Below are 16784 nucleotides of genomic sequence, written 5' to 3'. Positions count from 1 at the left end.
CAGTTTGGTGTTGAATAGCTTCTGCTTTCTTGACCAGTTTAGTGAATTATGCGACATTCACTCTTTCTCTACTTTTAGAATTTCCACACTCAATTTTTGAGAGGATCAGATTAAATTTGAAAAATTCCAAAAAAATACAAATAAAACATTTATGACAGGTGCTAGTGTAAACGATCCGGCGAATTCTATTCCGTTGCCTGAAAGTTATCCGGTTAATTTCAAATTTTATCATATCAGAACTGATGGGATGAGTAATCCACGATGCGTTTTTTGGGATGCTTTCAAGAAGTGAGATTGATGTTATTCTTAATTATGATTATTAATGATTTTACTTCTTATGTAACACATTTTTGTATAACATTTGTGCTTTTCTCTCAGTTTATTTACAACAAAACTAGTTAGGATAGAATTTACCTTAAAAATAATCATCTGAAATGAAATTATACAACATTTCAGAACTTGGAGCAAAGAAGGTTGCAAAACATTGCGCACAATGAATAGTTCAACTGAATGCTCTTGCACACACTTGACTAGGTTGTTTCTTTTTTTTAATTTGGTGCAAATCAGAAAAGTAATTAGCTCACCAACTTCATACCTTGTCAGATTTTTTATCTTGCCCCCGAGCGGCGAGATCTTTTTAAAGAGTGTCGTTTTACCTTTGTTAGTGTGTTGTCAATCGAGGGTCTGATCCTTTAATCGAAATTCCAATTCAATAATTAAACTGAGTCACTTTAGTTTTGCCATCTTGATGGACATAGCTGGTTTGTACGGTCATGATGAAGGATCAGTCGTTAATCGAGTTTTAAATCTGACTACCACTGTCGGTTGTATATTTTCAATTGCATGTCTCGTCCTTACTTCACTCGTTTTCACGTGCTTCAGGTTAGAATTTCTTCGAATTTAAGAGGGATGATTGCACGGTAATTGCGAAGTTTTACGATGAGATATAAGATAGGCTATGACATCGTAACGGACATGAGCACTTTTGCATACAATCGAAATGCACATTGAATTACGATGAAAGTTACTTTTTAAAGTTACTTTCTTCGCCTGACAAAGTCGTACCATGAAGTATTCTTATAAGAGTGCAGCAAATCATAAAATAAAAGTGAAATTAAAGGTTAAATACATAGAAATTGAGCTTAAATTCCAAGTAAGAATTCGAATTGAATCTTTTGCTTTAGATCTTTATGGAGTGTCCGTCATATGATCCATAGTAATTTATGTCTTTGTTTACTGTTAGCCGAATTGGTTTTTGTAATTGGCATAGATAGGACTGAAAATAAAACGATATGTCGCGCAGTTGCTGTGATGCTTCATTATCTCTTTCTTGCGGCATTTTGTTGGATGTTACTAGAAGGGTATCAGCTTTATCTGATGCTTGTACAGGTAATCATTACTTTTCATTATTTTAATACATATGTATTTTATGCATATTTTATACATTACGTTTTTAGCGTAATCTTCAAACGATTTTATCTGTAACGTTAGAGTTAGAGGAAGAGAAGATTGACAGCTAAACTGAGATAAAAGAATGTTCTGCATATAAGCAATATTCTATCATGATTTTTGCGTCTGTAATTTCTGAGGTTTTCGAAAACGAAGAAGGAAAAACTATGCTCTACTGTTTTTATGCCTATGGCTTCCCAGCTGTTATTGTTGCTGTTACTGTCGGTGTGGCCTGGTCAAATTACGGTACCTATAAATAGTAAGTTAAATATGTTTGATTCCTGATGTAGAAAATTTCTCAAAAACTATTTTCATTTTTCTAGCATTCAATCTAAAAGTATTATTTTTTTTGTAATTGAAAAATTAATTGAAAATTTGTAATTTGTAGTTGAAAATGTAATTGAAAAAATGTAATTGAAAATTTTTGTAATTTTTTGTAATTTTTTTTGTAATTTTGTAATTCTGAAAGTTTGAAGAATTTGTCTGGTTTCCTATTGCAGTTGTTGGTTGAATGTAGAAACGCCGACAATATGGGCTTTTGCTGGGCCTGTTGCAGTTGTCATCGTGGTTTGTTTCTTTATATAAGGTAGATTAGTAATATTCGGCTTAATTCTGATAATCAACATCCTTAATTTATATTAAAAGCTATTTTCGAAATTAGAACGCGGAAAGGTGCCATGAAGATCAGAATATATCAGAAATTTGCTAAGATTCCCGAAATTTTGGCAAGCAGACAGGGGAACAAATTAGAAAATCATTCCAATATATCTACTTCAATTTCATTTAAGTTTCATTTCCACTTAAATTTGAAACGTGACTGAAGAATTTGCAGTCCAATATAGTGTTTCTTGGCGTTGCACTGCGAGTGGTGCTTTCGGTGCCTAATTGTCATCGAAGTCATGTGGAACAGATGTTAGGCTGGCTGAAAGGTTCCGCATCACTTCTATGTTTATTGGGTACCACATGGATATTCGGTTATCTTATGGTCATCCAAGGAGCCCAGACTATTTTCGCATATATTTTTACCGTGCTCAACTGCTTTCAGGTTCGTTTTTCCTTATTATTCGCAAATGTTCTCCTTTCAGTAACTAAAAGTGAATCTGATTTTCTTATTTTAGCATCATACATCTCCTACGCCATATGAATGCATACCATTAGAGTTATAATCTCCACAGTTTTCTTCTTTAATAGTTTGATTCTATCGAATTCATATTTCTCATTAACAAGTACAAATTACTTTAAATACTCTTTCACGTTAGTTTACATCAATGTTTTTGACAATCCTCCTTCTCCTCCGACAACATTGAAACTTTTTACTGTCTCGAGATGCAAAGTGATATAATATGAATATCTTATTAGGAGATAAATGCATACCTTTGCATTTCCCAAACAGTATTATCCTTCATCAGAATAGATAATACGCGGCAATAAGTTATTCGAGAAAGCTATGCGAATCACATATCACTTTAAATTGAATAAATGAGTCATCCTAACTAAAAGTCATCTTTAGGGCGTGTTCATCTTTGTCATTCACGTTGTTCTAAATGAAAAGGTGCGTTTGACGTTACTGCGTTTCTTACGAGTGAATATTTGTTGCATGTCAGATACCAGCAATGCAGCAAGTGTTGTAGTCAGCAGTCGTCAAAAGCTTTTTGCTCTAATGAAGAATAGTGATTTATCTCGTGTATCTTCACAACCACCCATACAAAGCGCAAATTTGAGGAGCATGAAAAAGAAAAAGAATGGATTGTTTGTGGAGAAAATATCATCACGAATGGACGGTAAGATCTAGTTGTTTTTGAATTTGTGATAATACTCTCGTCTTTTTTATGAAGATATAGTTTGTTTTCTAAACTGGTTTCGTGTATTTTTACATTTTTATGTCGTTATAATACTCTGTGATTGTTCCCAATATTCTTCATATCCGAATGATTTTCGCAATGAGGAAATACAAGAAAAATTTTTAATAGTGAGGATCTGAATGGATGGTTGAAAGATGTGACTTGTTCAAGATTGGAAACGATTGAGTCATTGGAAGATCTTTGGATGATACAAACATTTACAGCATCATGCCTATATAAGATATCTAGGCAATTTATTAATCATAAACGATAGATTAAGGAGACACAGCAGTGATAACAGTTCGTTATCATTTCTATTATAAAAAGTGGATGCAGTAGTAGAGAGTGTTATGTACAGTAAAACAGTTACTGTCTCATCATTATAACTGCTAATTTAGCATCAATTAATAAAGACTTTAATTTGAAATTTTTAGGCAAGGGAAGTCCGACTACGATGATAACTTATTTAGACTGGAAAAGAAAAGTAAGCAATGATTCTGCTAGTATTCCATCCGATGATTCCGAAAATTATGACTGCGAGAAGAAAGAAACTCTACCAGTACCTGCTAACATTACAACGATTATCGATCCATCTGGGGAAAATCCTGATATTGATAGCAAAAAAAACTCTTCTTCATACGTCGGAAAATCAGTTGCAGTAGTAGAGATAGATTCAGATCGAAACAGAAAAGGTCTTCCGAACGATCAATGATCATTGAACGATTTTGAAAAATAAATTCCTGCTACAGATCTAAGATATTATTCTTCATAGTTATTCTCACTGGAATAACATCCTTGGCCAAGATAAGGTAGCATTATCCGCGTTGCTTTCCTCAGTATCTCATAAAGATACTTAACTGATGAGTTTACCTTGTATTTTTTCTTTTTTGATTTTTCCTCTGACACTTGATGCTTTCATTGGAATTCTCCATGAGGAAGAATGTTCCTTGTGATAAATGATAACACTGATTTGTATTATTATTAATGACGTCCTCGGGTTATCGATTCTCCAAAATTTTTATCCAAATTTTTGCAAGTTGTGTTTGTTATTTTGACAATTTCTCGATGTGTTCATATTTGAGTTTCTTGCTTGTTTGAAGAGATTTAAAGTGCAAATTATTTGAATTCCATTTAGGACTTGTGAATATCGCCCTCATGAAAGTTCCCATACAAGCAGTAAGGTACAAAACTGAATTTTAGGAGTTTCTCTGAAGTTGAAAGAAATCCTAAGAAGTTACAATTTAACTAATCAATGGATCAAAAAGACATGGACATTTTGGATGGCTTCGGTTTAAGCTTATCCTTATTTTCCGTATTTGAGAAATGCTTGAAAGAGGTACGAGCATGGAGTGCAATAAACCTGCATCAGATTGTAGGTTACCCGTTTAGGCCTATGGTAAGGTTTAGGCCTATATGTTGTATTCGAAGAGACCAGGATATATTTCTTGGAGATTTTTCGACTAAAATGAGATACTTTTAACTACAAATAATGTAGACAATGATTGTATTAGAAAAAATAATTTGACAACTACATGTAAACCTCTCTTGATAAGTTGCACGATGTGTTCATTGGAAGTTCAACCTGGCCAGGAGAGGAGTACTCAGCGGCTGAGTAATTTCGAATAAGATATGTTTATGCTCGTTGGGTTAAGGATATGAGAAAGCATTTGTTAGATGTCATTTAAGAGGGAAAGAGCTTGAGAAATGCATTTGAGAGCTTCTTCAAAATTCAAATTCCTTTACACTCTGCGCAGAAATAAGGATCAGCAAATAATCGACTTTCTTTTTTCTCAGCATTTCTCGTGTTCGTGATTATAATCGTTAGTGTCACGTTGATTGATAGGATTCCATGATTAGCGTCAACAAACCGGTTATTCGGATTTACAATATTAGCGTTCGGCAGTAGCAGTCAGGATGTTAGTGATTTGACAAGTGTAATTTAGGATTCAAGCCCTTTAGCCTGAAATATTTCCAGCAGATACTGTCTCTGACCAAATCGTTATTTCATTTATCAACTGTCGCTATTGTTTAGGAAGTAATTTCTAAATTAATCTACAATTGCTGGCTGAATACTAGTAGTACTTTCTGATTATGTCTATTGAATGCGACAATCCAAACATTCTTTTTTTTAATTGAGTTAGACTTGAAGGTTATGGATATAAGTGTTGTAAATCAAGTAAAATTGAATAAGAGGACTTTTGTATTATATTATTTCTTAACACTCAGATAGGTAGGTAGTACTAAATAGTTATCGTGTTCCCTTATTCATTGTGAACTCATTGATTACGTATGTACCACTTTGTGAAGGTTACTGTATTCATTCAACACCCAAGCTGTTTAAAACTTAATTTACTACTTTATAAGATTATTGACTTTCTATTTCTGCTGTTTGCGCTATCTCATGATACTTTTTGGTCGTGGTACCGAAAACCTTCCCCTATTTCTTAGCTATTTTCAAAATGGAATGTGGAAAGAGAGTAATGAAAATGCATGACAAACAGCAATTTGTTGGGATCCATTCAACTGTATACATACCCATCCCTCAATACACTATCCTGTACGTTGGGGATACCAAAGTCACGGCAATTATTTTCTCATCAAGTGGTTTTAATTGCAGTTGCAGTTCATCTATCACTCACAGTTGCTACATAGTTTTCCACCTGTTGTGTGCGAATTCTAGTTGAAATTATATTACTGTGGAGTGTAAGAGTTGATTATTACAGCTCTAAGACTGGATTATGCTGTAGGATAATTATTATCGATTGATTTTATTTGGAGAAATTCATTATCGACTCATTTCATTCACGAAAATTACTTTATAATACAGATATCATTGCAAGGATCGTATTTTGCTAACACAAATAGGAAATAATATGGTGATAAATAGTAAGTATTGGGCTTTTTCACGTCTTTAGGACAAGTTAATCACTTTGCTTGTTTCTAACATCCAATGATGGCCAATTCATTAATCGTTAATAATGTGTCATGTACATCGGTCTGGCTAGTTTAAAACAAAGACGCCATCAACCATCATCTGCATATGTCATGTTACCATAGTTACAATGATTACTTCTGTTATGGATTTTAACAGCTCTATATAGTTTCTATGTGATGGACTTCTTAAGAAGTCCATTATATAGGATAAGGTTTAAATAGTTAATTAATATGAGCAAAGGTTGATTTCTGTCCATTTGAGTGAGGGGAATTGGAATGAGATCAAGAATTCGATTTGATATGGCAACTTGACTTTTATAGGCCGTAGAAACAATGTATCATTTGAGTTGGCAGGATTACAGCGGGCATGACAAAAAACCAGTGATGTTGGACTTCTTCTTACTTGATGGGATGACAGCCAGTCTATTTCTCCACTACAAAACACTCGGACTTATTTTGTCATTTTACTGTGTTTGGATGAATGATGGACAGTAGCAAGTAATTAACTATATTAATAGTTATTTTGTACCCAACAAATTATCTGATATTGTTTCGAAGTTTGGACAAAAAATAAAGATAGCAAGAGGGGAAGCTAAAAAGAGGCTAACAATCACCTATTTTATCATTCAGCCCATAAATATCTCCATCCTATCTTCAAGCTTTAATTTGCTGCAATCTGCACCATACTTTGCGGTTTTATGAGATTCAAGCATCTGACAAAACATGCTTTATCTGCTATAATTTTGCAACAATTGAACTTTTTTTTATAACTCGTTGATTTGGGGAACTGGATCAAAGAAGTAAATGAATCACTGAAGAGCTGAAAAGTAGTACCTCCTCCATATGAAAGCATTCCGTCATTAGCATTTCATTTCAGTTCTGATTATAACTTTTTGCTTTACTCATTGCATAAAATGATGAAGACTGTAATATAAATCGCTGTCAAAGCTTTTATCATTTATATCTGATAATGTTCTTCATTTTTTCAATAATTCTCTAAGAGTTAACAAATGATAAGCGAGCACAACTTCATGTATAACCACATGAACTTTCCCAAATAATGATTTGCTGGGCTTATTAATTTCTCAATATTTGAATTTGCAACTGTTAGGAAAAGTATAGTAAAAATCCATGGGTTTGATTTTCATTAGGTTTGGTTTCACGACGTTTCTTTAAACATTATTTTTTATTGACCAACCAGATCCGGTGAATGATGAACGCACGACATTCCATTCCCTGTGACCCTTTCAAAGCTTTCCACAGAATCACACCCCTTTCGCAACATTTACTGTTCTAAGATCATCAGCGAATTGCTTCCTCAAGCGCTCAATCTTAAAGTTCTCTTGATTAGTAAAAGGAATACTTGTTGAAGTTGTGATGCGAGTAGGTCAATGATTGGTAGAAAACATTTTTACTCTTGTGTTTCATTCATCTTAAAGTGTCACCAATTCTTTGATGCAGCCCGCAATTGGAAAATAATTGGCAGTCATTTGTGGACTACTTTTTAGAGGATAGGAAGGACCTAATTAGTTAATTTAGGTAGTTTTCAATAGATCACTCTAGAAAAGCCATTGATTTACCACATTTTTTGTAAGGCTGAAAAATGGTGAAATGACAGAACTTTCTCAAACTTCAGTGCGGATGCCTATACCAACAAAAATCAATCAGGTAACACTTCTTTTCAGTTCTCATGTTGTTTATTCTACTGTGAAAACGAAGTCTGAACTGTAAATAGCGTTAAATCGAATAGATTTCTTAGTTGTTTAACCGGAAAGTTCGAAATTTTTATTGTATATAAAAATATGAGGGAGAGATAAATGAAATGGTCAAGAATTAAGCTGAAAAAGTGTTACTCTTCTATTCTACAATCTCTAAATAGCAGCCAACTGTTCACCAGATACAGACAATTCAGCACTCTTCCAATAACCCATCCAAGCGCCTGTTCACTTAATCAATCACTTATTGGTAGAATTAGCATCCATATCCATCGATGGCTTTGCTGACGTCTTGATGAAATAATTCAGTTCGTTTACTATCTCTTGCTCTAACAAGTGACGTTGTCTTCTATTGAAGTTTAATCTGTTTCAAGAGTAGTTCCTAATCAACAATTTCATCAAAATTGAACGCTTTAGATTTTTATTTATTCAGTTTGATTATTGAGTGTGGATCAAAAATTCGATCCATGCAAGTATTTGTTCGCATTTATCCGATAAACCCTGCAGTTTATTTCTTAAATTAATTGAAATTCTTGAAAAACCATGAAATGTTTTATTCTTTAGCATTGACCTTTGTGGGTTTGAAGCTTGTGTGGAAAAGTTTAAGGTTAAAGGTTGAAGAGAAGGAATAAATGGAAGATACGGATGAGATGAAAAGAGGGTGGGAAAGATAAGTACTTGATTGAATGCACTTCAGCTGATCATAATAAGTTGCATTATATGCTACGTTGTTTTGGTACAATTGAGACAACCAAATGACCTTTTCCTTCCTGTTGGCGACTGTTTTCTGGGTTTTTCAGGATGAGGAAATAGGCAACTAAGGCAGCGTTTTATTTTTGGGGGATTTGCCGGCAAATAAATGTATATGTCACATCAGACCTGAATTTTGAGTTGGGCTTTATATTAGGTTTGAAAAAAATTTGACCTTTAATTAGAAGTGGTGTTAAGAATTAACTTAAGTTTAAACTTAAGTTTAGTGTTGTACTTCTGCTTGAAATAAACCAGGATTGCGACTTAGGCTTATAATCGACATTTGTTTGTCCATGTTGGACATTTTTCTCCTCTCTTCGTTTGATTTAATCATATCCATAAAGAAATTTAAGACAAAGGACTGTTTCGGGAATCCATATCTGTATTAGAAGATTGGAAATCGAAATAGATTGTAAGAATTTCTGCGAATTGCTTTCGAAATTTACTCTTTTTGGCCTTTCTGAATTCCTGAGATTTATCTGCACATTTAGGGATTACACAAGTTTTTATTTCTTTATTTGTAAAAATAATTTAACTCAACAGCTATTTACTAATTGCTTCTCATTAGCTATTCATTTGCAGTTCTTAAATTTACCTTAATTGTCTTGCAAATCTATTACAAAAGATCTTTGAAACCTTAACGTGATCTGTCATCCTTCCATCTTGCCCATTAGGTCTTTGCTAAGATCATAAAATAAAACTTCAGTTTATTCAGTTTACTGACCTAAATTTCAACTGCCATTTCTTAAAATTAATGCATTATTTGCATTAATAGATACAATAATCGAAAGAAACCAGTTTTATAAATGAAGCACAAATAGATAAAAATGGTTAAACAGTCTCTGAGAGGTTACGAAAGCTCTGCATAGAAACCTAGAAGTGGTATGAATAGTGCGTTTTAGGAACAGTTCAGCAAATTCCATTATACTGCTGTTGCCACTCTACGAATTCCAAATATCCCAGTTAGAATTAATTCCTCGTCAAATTACTTCATCCTAAATTACTTCGTCAAATTACTCCGTCAGATTATTTTTCCAGGATCTTAAGTGCACTATCACTTCTTTAATCGCCAAATTTAAATAATCATGGATATCTACCATGTTTGGGAGACAAAGTAGTTATTGTTCACAATTTACTTGTTCAATTTACATCACCTTGTTTGATTACAACAACATGTCATTTGTCCATTGCTCTCAGTAATGTAAATAAAGCAAAATTCTTTCACTCTTAGTGCAAATAAACAACTAGAAGCTTAATCAAGTGAAATTAAGCCTAGTCATTTTACACGGAATGAAATCAAACTTAGTCAGATAATATGTATTACTAATAAAGGCTTAACTACCACTCTAAGCTTCAATGGTGACAGCAATAACATCACTATCTTAGAAGAAACAAATTTCATATTCAACTTTTCAAATTTCTCTATATATTTGAGGGCTAATCTTTTGATCTGAATACTTTCAAGGAATTTCATCTCGCAGCTGCAGTAGTAATTTTACATATTTATTATGATGCACAAGATGCATGTATCCCTTTACAGGAAAGATGAAAGGGAAACACTAGTGCTGTTTCATTAACGCTAACTGCTGCTATTATACTTTGAAAAAGTTTCCAAGATGAATTTTTTGATGATAACCTTAAAAGGACAATCAATTAATTTTTTCCGATTTTCAAAAGAACGAGAAAATTCAATAATCTTATTTTTAGTCTTAAATTTGAATTCACAACAAATAAAACAGTGTAATTGTCTTACTTCTGGTCTTTATAGAAAGTATAGTAATATCCTTACGGCTAGTGACAATTTATTCATATCGGAGCCTAAGAGAGCTCGCCAAAAAAAACTTTTTCCCTCAAGAAGGTCATTAAATTAGTAATTTCGGGAAAAGCTTACCATATTAGCGAAAGCAATTATTGAAGGCGAAGGGATATCTTAGACCTCTTTATTGTTAAAGTCAAACATTTTTGCAATTGTCCACCTACTTTTTTTCGTGTTTTAAATGATATTATTCAATAATATTGTGGAATTTACAAGATAAGTTATTGTAAAATGTCCCAAAGTTATTTCAATAATTGTTTGTATAAGTAATAGAATAAACTGAAAAATTTTTTAACAAAATGCAGTGCATTGTACAGTTTATGTTTTATCTTTTGGGCCAGCAAATTCCAAAGGAAGTTTCAAAATTTTATTGTGATTAGAAAAATTAAGGACAAAAAATACTTCAACTTTTTTGACCGAAGAAAAGCGGAAAATAAAATTTACTGAATGATAAAATGGATGATGCAGGAAAGACACCTCCAGAAGTAAATTTCACCGTTCTATTCATCAAAAACATATCCAATTCCGCCCACTAAAAACATTAATGCAAATAAATGGTTCTAGATTCCTTCAGACGCGAGCCAAAGGTGACAATTCATTGTTCATTTACATCGTCTATTATTTTTACTCATTTCAAAAGAAAAAAAGTACGAAAATCGATTTTCCTGTTTTGAAGAAAACTCGATCATTACTGGTTTCCACTTTTCTAGCCTTTTTTCATTGCAGTTTTTTTATTAAGTATATTGAGATGAGAAAGCTCACAGAAAGGAAAGTTAATAGTTAGAAATTGAATTTAAACGTTTGTGACATTTGATGTGTTTTGTTGGCTAATAGCCAATTTGATGTTTACAATTCGAAAAACGTCATCTAATTTATGATTTCTCATGCTTTGAGAAATTTTTTGCGAATCAGTAAAGATAGGAAATTAATTTCTGCTCGGAATGGTCCATTTTATGCAATATTTTCAAATCTCCACATATTCAACTCTCTAATGCATTTGCACTCAAAATGTACTCCTCCAGTGGATGAATGTGAGATAAAAGGTTGAGAACTGAGATACTAATTGACTCTTTCGTTTATTGAAATAACAAAAATCTTATCCAGCTAATTCTTTTGCTGGACTTTTTTTTTATTTTTTTTTTTTTTTGATCTAAGGTTATAACAGAATAGTAAAAACGTAGCTAAAAAGCCAGAAGACAATCGTTTTTCCATGTTTCTGGATAGGATAAGCAATAACTAAGCATATATGAAATTTCCTACGGTGTATTGTAATTAAATTTAGCACGTTTTAAGGTTTCGTTTAATTTCGCTGTTAATTTGAGAAACTTACTTTGGAGATACTAATTATAAAATAAATTTATAACTTATTTCTCCTGTGCTGAATGAATATTTACTGAATGAAATATTGCTGAATGAATATTTACTATCCAATTAGAGTCCATTTCTTCAGTCGAAACTTTTTGAAATTTAAAGAACAACTGATCTTTCCTTGCAGATAAACCATTAACTTACTAATTTTAAACACATATTTTCTTGGCCGTAAGCATTTCATCCGTGTCGTTTTTGTTCATTCACGATTATTCACTTTTGAAATTCTTTTGAAACTAATTACAATACTTTGGTTGTTTTCTATTGTGGTGAGACGTAAGATATAAAAATTCAAACAAATGTAATTGAAGTGGAAAAAAAGTTTAGTTTTTTTTTTATAATATGAATATAGCAAATTTTTAAACGTCAACTCACAACTGACCATTTAAACAAAAGTGCCTTTTATTGTGATTTTGAGTTTTAATTTCATAATTTTTTCTGGAATAAGGCCTAATGTATTTGTGAGCTTCTTACTTAATCTGCTAATTGAGCAACTTTTTTTCAAGCCAAATTAAATGAAATATCTCTTCCACGAAATGTAAAACACCACTTTGGATGGACTTGTGCCGATGACAGAAGTGACCAGTCTTCTTCACTACTACTATAATCAACAAACCTCATTTCCTTCACTACCACTATTGCCAATCAACAACCTCATTTCCCCTCCACCTCCTCATCGTAAGATCATCGATAATGATAATGAAAATTTTCAGTGCTGATTGACGTCGTTTTGCGCCCATTTGCCAGCATTATAATTCGTTAAGAAAGAATTACTTAGTTCTCTTAACAATCTTTCCTGTTCTGTTCTAACAATATATTCGTTAATTACTACATAAAAATTGATATATTGTTTGGTACGTAAAGCACTGCGTAAATATCTCATACTTGGACAGTCCATCTTTAAATAACTGTTCGCTGCATGAATTAGTTGTAAAATATGGCAACTTCTGGTAGACACCAAACTTTCCCATCTGCGCGTGCCGGTACAAAATTTAATCTACCATAAAAAATCACAGATGCTTAGCAAATAAGAAGTTTTCGAGCTTCCCTAGTCAAACAAAAAATTACATTTGAATACTTTATAAGGAATCAATCGTAGCTAGTGTGTTACTCTTTAAATTTTTTAAGAGCAATGCAGCCTTTTAAATCATCGTTTGCATTTGACATGGGACCAAGGAAATTTTCGAAACATTGCTCTTCTTATTCATAACTATTGATCTTTGAGAAAATTCACATATCATTTTGCTTTTTGTCTGCTTTGCAAAACAGTTCACATTTTATTTCATTCTTTACTGGGACGACTTCTCTTGGAGAACCATTTCCAATAGATGTTGCTTCATTTTTCTTCTAAAATTATTCGATTGAAAGCGCAATCGTCGCATTGATTTTACCCCGGCTAAATTTGTTTTTCAATTTTGTTTTTGTCTTTCACCTGGTTGTCTCTATCTTTGTCTGCTAAATTTACACCTGAAAGACAGAATTTAAAATTTTATCGTCATAGTCCATTCTTACATTAATTTTCCAAAACTGCCAAGATCCGAAGATTGCATTTCCGATGTAAAAACAGTTATGTTAAGCCTACCTTTTCCAACTTAAAATCCAAACTCAATTCAGTATCGCCATTCAATTTGAATAAACCAGGCTGTTACTCTGGAAATACCCGTTTTAACGAAATTTTACTGAGATTTATTTTGTTGGAAATTACAGCATGAACGGTTCTTGCAGTGATTCTTCCAAAATCGATTGCTAGAACTTCACCTGAATCCTTGTTAAATGAGGCGCTAATTCCACAGTCATTTTATATATATCTCATCATCGCAGAATAAAGTTATTTACAATTTGCAAATTCAAAATCAACGCATTCTTTGCCGTTCCTTTTGTTTTTCTTTCATGCAATATCTATTTGTCCGTTTCTCCGTCTGTCCTTAAACATTCACAATATTTTCTTCCTGTTACCTCTCAACACCTTAGCAAGTAAATATTTTCACTTATACTTTTGCAAAGTTTAACACTCAAAAGCAAGAAATAGAATGAATGGAAATCGGAAAAGCAGTCGATTGCCATTTTCTATTGTTGTCATACTTTCCTGAGATGTTTTCAGGAGTTGAAGTAATTCCGAGTGACACTTCCACTTCCATTTTCCTTTAAAATTGCCATTTACTTCATCCTATTTCTTATTTGTTCAGATTAAGTTACTAACACATATTTGCTTTACTATGAAAATGAAACGTAACTGATGAAACGTCTTTCCTTTTACAGCTCAACTAAATGACGACATTTATTATAGTGACACATTGCGCTTCCATAAATGGGTAGTGGATGTATTCTACCTGATCATCTCTTTTGAAACAGCATTGTCTTGATCTTGAAGCTACCGTTTAGTTAGTTTTCACTTTTTCACCCAACAATCTATTAGCATTTCCTACGCCTTTTCATGTCCTTCTTTTATACTTTGCTGATGTTTTAAGACAGACTTGACCAACTTGTCATCATAAATTATGCTTTTATTGCAAAATTTTATCCTCTGTTTTTCCTTTTACTTTTATTTCTAAGATGGAAAGGATCAATCGACTGCCATTATGAAGAACAGATCTATTGTCAGTATATTTTAAATCCCGGAACACTTAACCTATATTTGCTTCCGTAAAAAGACACTTAATGCTCGTAAAGTGTAAATGTTAGGTATCAATAAGAGACAATGCCTCATAATCTTTTGTGGCTGTTGATAAGCTGATAATTGTGATGAAAAGCTTTTGAGTCACCGTATGCGTTGTTTAACACTTAGCTATATTGTCATGCTTCAGAATTTTTCCCGCCAAGTTTTTCTTTTCAATCTTACTGCAAATCAATAAATTACTTTTATCTATCATGACAATATCACATCTACATGTTTGTTTACAGGACATGTCATAATAATGTAATCATGACATCAATTTCAGCGTGAAAATAGCATACCCAATAATTATTCCTTAATTGGAATGCTGAATATCCACAATCCAACCGGCCATTTAAAATAACGATGAGGATATTTTATGCTTCATGATAATTTTTCTCCCCTAAATTTCAAATCTCCGTTATGATAGTATTCAATTAAATTTGATCGGAATTTTAAGAAAACAAATGGCATGAACAGATGCATGGCGCCATTAGCTTACTAATCCATCCCATTTCATTGGTTATATAATTATAGTAAAATTTTCACATAGAGTCATACTAATCACATATTTTCTATCCCCCATTTGGTCCATTAAAATGTCTGGAAGACCAAACAGTTTGCATCAACTTTGAAACAACTAGGAAATCTTCGAAAATCTGAGGTTCCGATAGAATTTTTGCTTTTAAAATTCGCAGTCCCTGTAACTTCTAAAATACTAATTGTTTTTGAACTGATCTGTTTGTATATTATATGCAATGAAATGCACCAAATGATCATCTTTTTTCCAAAATTTACTAAATATCAATGGTACCAAAAATTTTCCAGTAATTGCAGACCCAGAATGACGCACCGATAACAAAAAATGCTTGTCGTGCAAAATGAGAACCATCAATACTCTAATCCTGTCTCAATTTATTTCCATTCTATTCCTGTTTCACGTTAATGAAGGTTTGATCTAACTTCGAAATTTATCACACAGTTTCATACCGCTAAACATCTCAATTTCACTAACTATTTCAGGAATACATAAAACAGATTACAAAATACGTGAAGATTAACTTGAGGGCATTACCTGACATTTAATGAACTTTTCAAATACTTATAAAGTGTATTTTTAAATGATGTTTTCGATACTTTTCATGTTTCATCGAAAATATTTCACCCGAAACCAACTTTTTAGCCCCCTTTTGCTAGATAGTTCATCATGAAGAGAAGCTCTTAAAATCAGCCTTCAATACTAACAAGGGATGACGTAAACTCTTTTAATCAATTTACGGTTTCTTTAAATTTGTATAGATGTATGTGTGTATATGTCTTTTGTGAAAAAAGTAATCACTTTTTTGGATTCCCTGCTAATTCGCATCTTTCTATCTGGGAAGGACCACTTCTTTAATTTATTTTAATAACTGTATTTCATTTGGTAGACAGGCAAGGAAATTAGCAAAATTTTGATTTGACAGGGACCTACAAGGAATTTTTCTCTTCAATTGTTAAATTTCGCAAGATTTCTGCTATTGCAATCCAGGTAATGCTCGGTTGTTGAAAGCAGAAATGAAGAAAATGAAGCCCAAAGTGGTTAACGAAATGCTGATACCAAGGTAATGAACAAATTTTAGATTGTTATATTTCTACAAAAGCATAAAAGTTTCAACAGTCCTTTCTCCCTCAAAAATTCCTAGTGTTTTGATTTTTCCTAAGTATCACGAGCAAAATAGTGACATCATAGTTCCGAACGCTAGTTACCGATGACATTTCAACCATAGAACTGTATAATAATGTTTCCGATACAGATAAACGGACAAATCCAGCAAAAAGAAAAGAAAAATGGATGTTTATGAATCAAAAATATAGGAAAATATATTATAAATTCGGACCGCATAGTTATTTTGATATTCATTCTCCAATATACTTTTGCGAACTGAGTTCGTACTCTGATGGGTTAGAGACTACAAAAAAGGTCGGTCAATGAGAAAACTTGAAATGCTGGAAGGACTTTAAAGACTTTCAGATTTATGTGAAAATAAATTTATCAAATGTTGGTGTCTTTTTGATTGAGAGTGAATAAGTACAGAATCAATAAAATAGAATGACAAAGTGGAGTACATTGCTAACAATGCATGCATGTTTTGATTTGAGGAAAAACAAGTAGAATTGGATTGGGATCCCTTAGAAGTTTTACGAATACTTTGATCAAAGTTAATCAAAGTTTGGTTTTTTGATCTTTTATTGATTTGATTGTATCGTCCAAAAGTTGG

The 16784-nt window shown here is 32.6% G+C and overlaps 3 protein-coding genes across 3 annotated transcripts in view; all 3 read left to right on the top strand.

Moving 5' to 3' along the window:
* LOAG_17325 (latrophilin receptor protein 2) overlaps nt 1-4033 on the top strand; it is a gene marked incomplete at its 5' end in the record, with an annotated part of 7467 nt that extends 3434 nt beyond the window's left edge. Inside the window, 8 exons of the mRNA XM_020449982.1 lie at nt 457-534; nt 736-882; nt 1185-1389; nt 1590-1708; nt 1950-2016; nt 2282-2494; nt 2960-3230; nt 3725-4033. Of these exons, the coding sequence (XP_020306416.1) occupies nt 457-534; nt 736-882; nt 1185-1389; nt 1590-1708; nt 1950-2016; nt 2282-2494; nt 2960-3230; nt 3725-4002 (1378 nt within the window). The 3' untranslated portion in view covers nt 4003-4033. The remainder of the gene's footprint in view (nt 1-456; nt 535-735; nt 883-1184; nt 1390-1589; nt 1709-1949; nt 2017-2281; nt 2495-2959; nt 3231-3724) is intronic.
* A 509-nt stretch (nt 4034-4542) lies between these two features.
* Nucleotides 4543-6719, top strand: LOAG_06703 (hypothetical protein; the record flags this gene model as incomplete). The annotated part of the gene is made up of 2 exons (XM_003142239.1): nt 4543-4686; nt 6546-6719. 2 exons carry the CDS (start codon nt 4543-4545, stop codon nt 6717-6719), a joined length of 318 nt encoding a protein of 105 aa, XP_003142287.1.
* A 9350-nt stretch (nt 6720-16069) lies between these two features.
* LOAG_17324 (hypothetical protein) overlaps nt 16070-16784 on the top strand; it is a gene marked incomplete at its 3' end in the record, with an annotated part of 3973 nt that continues 3258 nt past the window's right edge. The window contains exon 1 of the mRNA XM_020449981.1: nt 16070-16127. Within this exon, the coding sequence (XP_020306415.1) occupies nt 16081-16127 (47 nt within the window). The 5' untranslated portion in view covers nt 16070-16080. The remainder of the gene's footprint in view (nt 16128-16784) is intronic.

The sequence above is a fragment of the Loa loa genome (genome assembly GCF_000183805.2).
Source record: "Loa loa unplaced genomic scaffold supercont3.61, whole genome shotgun sequence".
Classification (NCBI taxonomy): domain Eukaryota; kingdom Metazoa; phylum Nematoda; class Chromadorea; order Rhabditida; family Onchocercidae; genus Loa; species Loa loa.
This window is presented reverse-complemented; position numbering and strand designations above follow the sequence as displayed.